The sequence below is a fragment of the Sminthopsis crassicaudata genome, chromosome 4 (assembly GCF_048593235.1).
Source record: "Sminthopsis crassicaudata isolate SCR6 chromosome 4, ASM4859323v1, whole genome shotgun sequence".
In the NCBI taxonomy this organism is placed as follows: domain Eukaryota; kingdom Metazoa; phylum Chordata; class Mammalia; order Dasyuromorphia; family Dasyuridae; genus Sminthopsis; species Sminthopsis crassicaudata.
Window position 1 is genome coordinate 168751834 of NC_133620.1, and position 5634 is coordinate 168757467.

The following is a 5634-nucleotide window of genomic DNA, read 5'->3' on the forward strand; positions in this document are numbered from 1 at the left end:
TTTTCCCTGAAATTTGAATACTTAGTGAATATTTTTTAAACTTTGGGTAATCAAAATACATCAGTTCAAGTTGCCTAATTTTGTACCCTGATTTAGAAAGATAAAGTAACTGAATTTGTGGAAACATTTAGAAGTATGAATAATAAATTTACAAAATAATATTTTTTATGTTTTTCCAATTTTAAAAGTATTTTTCTGCATATGAAATAGAAAAATCAACTAATCAGTTGGCTAGTCTACTGAAACAATTCTCTATTTACTTACCTCTAAACATAGATCAATAAAGAACTCATTTACAATGGACCAACATCATAGATTGGATCTTCTGCTGAAAAACAATGCTTAATAGACTTAATAGACTTAATAGACTTAATAGCTCATTGAAACTGGTGTTTGAACTGAAAAACTGTATTTTTGCCTACCAATGAATAGAGGTCTCTGATTTGACAAACAAAATAACATAAGGTTTACTGCCATTCATAAACATTTTATTTGTAAACAAGATCATCAGTTGTAGCTGTTATAAAAACAAGATATTGATCTTGACTAATAGTTGAAAAAGAATTATAAGTAACAATATCATCAATGACTATATTTTGAGAAACTTTGCATTAAGAACAATCGCACCTACCATATTATATTATTAAAATGAATTAACATCAAAAAGGATTTCATCAGCAAATATTTACATATTCTTCTCCAGCATATAATTTTGATTCATATCCATAGGATTTCTCTACCAACCCTTAGTAAATTTTTCATCCTGGAAGCTCACTCCATCCCTGGATTACTTCTCACACTGGAAATACTCTCTTCTCTGAGGCTTTTCTCTCTGTTGACCATTTTAAAGAGGCCAAGGCCAATCATATCTTCCCTCCTCTTCTGGCTGTAATCCTGACTCATCTTGATAGATATCTTCATTCCTTCTTCTACTTGCACATTTGTAGTGCCCTTTATTTTTGTCTTTCTTCATTTGAATGCAAGCTTCTTGAAGGCAGATTCTTTTGGCATTTAGATTCTTAGTGTTTAACACAATACCTGATGCATAGTAAGTAAGCATTATTAAATGCTTAATTGCTTATTGATTTGATGTATGTTTAAGATTTTTTTGTGATAAAATTATAATAAAATCTAAATTTTATTTGAATAAATATAAGGTAAGAAAATTATTTAGAAAGATCATTTTATGAAAAGGGTAGAGAAGCCATTTTATTAGGCTAAAAACAACCCTTATAGTCAATATTTATGAAGGCTACCATTCAAAGTATACTTAATGGTGCAAGCACTGCTGAATGCTTGGTTTAATGTAAAATGCAACACTTACTGCTTCTATATATAGGTTCATGCCCTTAACTTCTCATTTGCCAAGAAATTTCATTTTTCAGCTGGACCCTGAGGACCACAAGTATTACTTGTTTTTCTGTACTAAAACACAGAGGGAGGAAGTTCTTGGTTTTTTTTTTCTTTTACTTGAAAAATATCTCTTGAAAATTACATTTGCATTAATCTTTACATTTTGGGGAAGGAAAGAATGAGGATTGGATTAGTGGATATATAAACATTAGATGAACTGGGCTATGTGATTCAATATTAAAGACAAGATTTATAATTTTTTTAAAAGAAAAGAAAGGGGTAAGGATGACCAATTTTTTCCAGGAATATGTCACTTTCTAAATTTGGAAACCACAGCCTTAAACAGTTTGGGTAGTTTCCCAAATACCAGGCAGTTCTAATTGCTTCATTACTCTAGCCATTGTTAATTATACTTCTGCAATGTTTGTTCAAGGTATGTGTACAAACACTTATAAACACACATATATAAATATGGATTCTTATCTTGCATCTGCAGATTATATATTTAGTCAAGTAATAAGCATTTATTACCTACCATGTACAAGGTTCTATGCTAAGTGTTAAGAATATGAAAATTTGGGCAGTGGCGCCGACCCGGCTCCCGGGCCCGTCCGAGCGCTGCCCTCCTCCGGCCCTCCATGAGCCGGGGTGCCGCCGCCGCCGCGCCCTGCCCCGCCGTTTATGGAAGTGATGGACGGGCCTCTCAATCTGGCTCATCAGCAGAGCAGGAAAGCAGACCGGTTACTAGCTGCAGGGAAATACGAAGAGGCCATTTTGTGTCACCAAAAGGCAGCTGCATATCTTTCTGAAGCCATGAAGCTGACAAAGTCTGAGCAGGCTCAGTTATCACTGGAATTACAAAGGGATAGCCACATGAAACAACTCTTGCTTATTCAGGAGAGGTGGAAAAGGGCAAAGCGGGAGGAAAGGTGGAAAGCACAGCAGACTCCCGATGGAACCCCTCAGCTTCTGACGCCGTGCAAGATGGCCGAGGATGGGTCCGAGGGTCACAGTGTGCCTAGATCTCAGCAGTTTAGTCCTGCTGCGGTGCCGGGGGTCTTGGATAGGGACCCAGACACTCTACTTTTTCTCCTTCAGAAGAGGAAAGACCCGTCAGAACCATGCCCCGGCAGCAAAGTCCCGAAAGATGACAAGACTACCATAGAAGAACAGGCAACCAAGATCGCCGATCTGAAGCGACACGTAGAGTTTCTCGTGGCCGACAATGAAAGGTTGAGAAGAGAAAACAAGCAGCTCCGTGCTGAAAAGGCCAGGCTCCAGAAGGCTCCCCTCGAAAAGGAATTGGATGTAGATGCTGACTTTGTAGAAAAATCTGAATTATGGAGCCTGCCTCCCCCTTCAGAGACTGCTTCAGCCTCTTCTACCTGGCAGGAGTTTGCAGCAAACACAGGGAAAGCCAAGGACATTCCCATCCCCAACCTTCCCCCCTTGGACTTTCCGTCCCCAGAGCTCCCACTTCTAGAGCTCCCTGAAGATATTCTGAAAGGACTTATGAATAGTTAAATGGAAGGTCACAAGGGGCTACAACGGTGGTGGTAAGGGAGAGGAAATCATACAGTTCAAACAGCAAAAAGGGAAAACCACGAAGCTAGGGATGGTCCGGTCCCGGTGAAGGATCACCGGACGGACCACTGTAGGAGAAGGGGGCCTGGCCACAACGTAGAGAACGGTCACTGTGAAGCATACGGTGCAGCCGAGGAACTGACCGGGGCTGAGGGAGCTGGAGCCGGCAAATGCTAACCTCGGAGGGTCTGTTTCTCCCGATTCAAACCAAATGGCGACCCGGAATCACTTTTCAAGCAGCAGTTATTTTCCTTCTCTTAACTTCAGGGTTATGCTATATGTAATAATTAATCTATAATGCCATAAAGGATAATGCAAAATCGAATTAATACAGGAGCCCGGGGCTGGCCTTGTATTGGAAAGATGCTTTCTATCATGCATTGACTGCATGCATTTTGTTATGCACAATTTATTAATTCTAATAAGGCGTGCCAGTCACACGCCTTCCTAGATGATCCTCCATGTGCCACACTTTGCACTACTCCTAACATGATGATAACCTCAAGACTATCAGGAGAAATGTTTAAATTTCCACTTTATGAAGAAAGGAACCAAATTATTAGTTCTGCTTTTTTTTTTCCAATTATCAGTTTACATAATTAATCAGGGTGCATCATAAGTTTTAACTTTTCTGTTTGCTGTATTAAAATGTTATGCATCATTTAAAAAACACCCAAGGAATTATCCCTTTGTTTTGAATGGTGCATGAATGGAAGTAATGCTAGTTGGCAGTATTTGATTGCAAGAAATCAATAAAATAATTGTGTTTTATTACAAAAAAAAAAAAAAAAAGAATATGAAAATTAAAAATGAAACAATATCTGATCTTAATAAGCCTCTATTCTATATGTTTGTGCATGGCCATGTATACTCTATTCTGTTGGATCAAAAGTTTTTTTTTTTTAAATCAATACATCAGAAATAGAGTCAGCCTCTCAAGAAGATGTGTCACTACAGAGATGTAAAATTCCTTTTACAAAGTCATCTGTGAATGTTTACTCATGTCCTTGTAATTTTTTTTTTATTAAGTAGACCATTCATGAATACATAGGCCATTCTCATTAAGGTTCTGTATAGATCAGAAATCTCTGTACATTGCTAATATTTTCTCAGCCACTTTTGGGAAAAGTAGAAGCATCATCAATTATCTTTTCCATTTCTTTTATAAAAAATTCCTTCTTTGAAATATTTTTATAAGTTAAGTACTTTTAAGCTTGTCTCACTTCAAGCATGGTTTTTTCTGTATGTATTTGGTCAAATGAAATACAATTTAAAAAATGAAGAACATAGAAACAAGAACAAAAAAAGAAAGAGATTTTTAAATCACAAAATCTCTAAAGGGAAAGAAGAAATAAGTGATTATATCCATATGTTAATAAAGTTCTGCTACTTGTTATTTATCTTCAGTCCAAAATATGTATATATTAATTTAACATAGATGCCAATCATAAATATCTGTAGAGCATGGACCAAAGTTCAAAGTGCCTAGCTCTCTCTTGGAAGAAAAACAAGTCAGTGGTAATACTCACCCAGCATTCCCAGATATACTTGATCTACACTCTGTGCATCCCTATATGTTATTCACATTGTCCTTCCTTTTTGGTATAGTTTTCCCTAAATGACATTATTGTAGTTTTTCCTACTTCTGTGAAAAGTAAGATGAAGACCATTATTACATTTCATACTAGCATAAGTGGAGAAAAGGGACAAGCAGAATTTAGATCTGTTGAAGTTAGATAACCCCTCATATTTCCAAGAGAGGCATTAAGCTAGAATTTTATCTGTCACCACCCAAATATTTCTAAACTGTGAGTATTATAGATTCACAACAAAACCTCTATCTGGTCACTCTTAGGAGAGAAAGTCATTATTATAGTTATTAGCTTAGCCTCTTCCCACCCAAGACTGAAAATATCAAAGGCATCCCAAATAGCAATGGACATAGAAATTTTGCAGATGGAATATAACAAAGAATACAGGGGCAGCTAGGTGGCACAGTGGCTAGAGCACCAGCCCTGAAGTCAGAAGGACCCGAGTTCAAATCTGGTCTCAGACACTTAACACTTCCTAGCTGTGTGACACTGGGCAAGTCACTTAATCCCAATTGCCTCAGCAAAAAAAAAAAAAAAAAAAAAAAAAAATACATAAGAGTAAATGGATGTAAGAAAAGATCTCAATTCAAAATTAGAATGATAATGATATCATGCAAGGGAAGTCCACTCTTAGCAGTCTCTAGAATTGTTACCCTTATAGGTCAAGGAACACAATGGGGTGAGTTCTCATATATTATCCAAAGTTCTGTGTGTTCCAGTTCACCATTTAATAGTTTCTCTTCTCAACCACCTCCATGTAGGTTCCTTTTTGAAGCATGTCTCCAATAAACTGAAATAAAGTTGTGGGTTAGCATCCTTTCAATCAATCAGAAGTCAAAACCCTTTATATAAAAACAAAGCCATCCCTCAGAAAAACCACCCCAAGCCTGGGCAGAAGCAAGGTTATATGTATATTAACAGTGATTTGTTTCTGTTACTGTTGTTTTCAGCGCATAATATTAACCTTTTAGTTCTGATCTTTCCATCCTGAATCAGTTCATATGTTTTACTATATTTCTTTAGATTTTTATATTCATTATTTTTCATGTAAAATCACATTTTACCATATTATGTAACAGATTTTTTCAGCTATTCACCAACATTG

At 36.6% G+C, this 5634-nt stretch overlaps 1 protein-coding gene across 1 annotated transcript; it reads left to right on the forward strand.

Moving 5' to 3' along the window:
• The first annotated feature begins 1937 nt into the window (after nucleotides 1-1937).
• LOC141565982 (nuclear receptor-binding factor 2-like) lies at nucleotides 1938-3708 on the forward strand. The gene has a single exon (XM_074309865.1). The coding sequence runs from the start codon at nucleotides 2035-2037 to the stop codon at nucleotides 2875-2877; it is 843 nt and encodes a 280-aa protein (XP_074165966.1). The 5' UTR covers nucleotides 1938-2034; the 3' UTR covers nucleotides 2878-3708.
• The last annotated feature ends 1926 nt before the right edge of the window (nucleotides 3709-5634 follow it).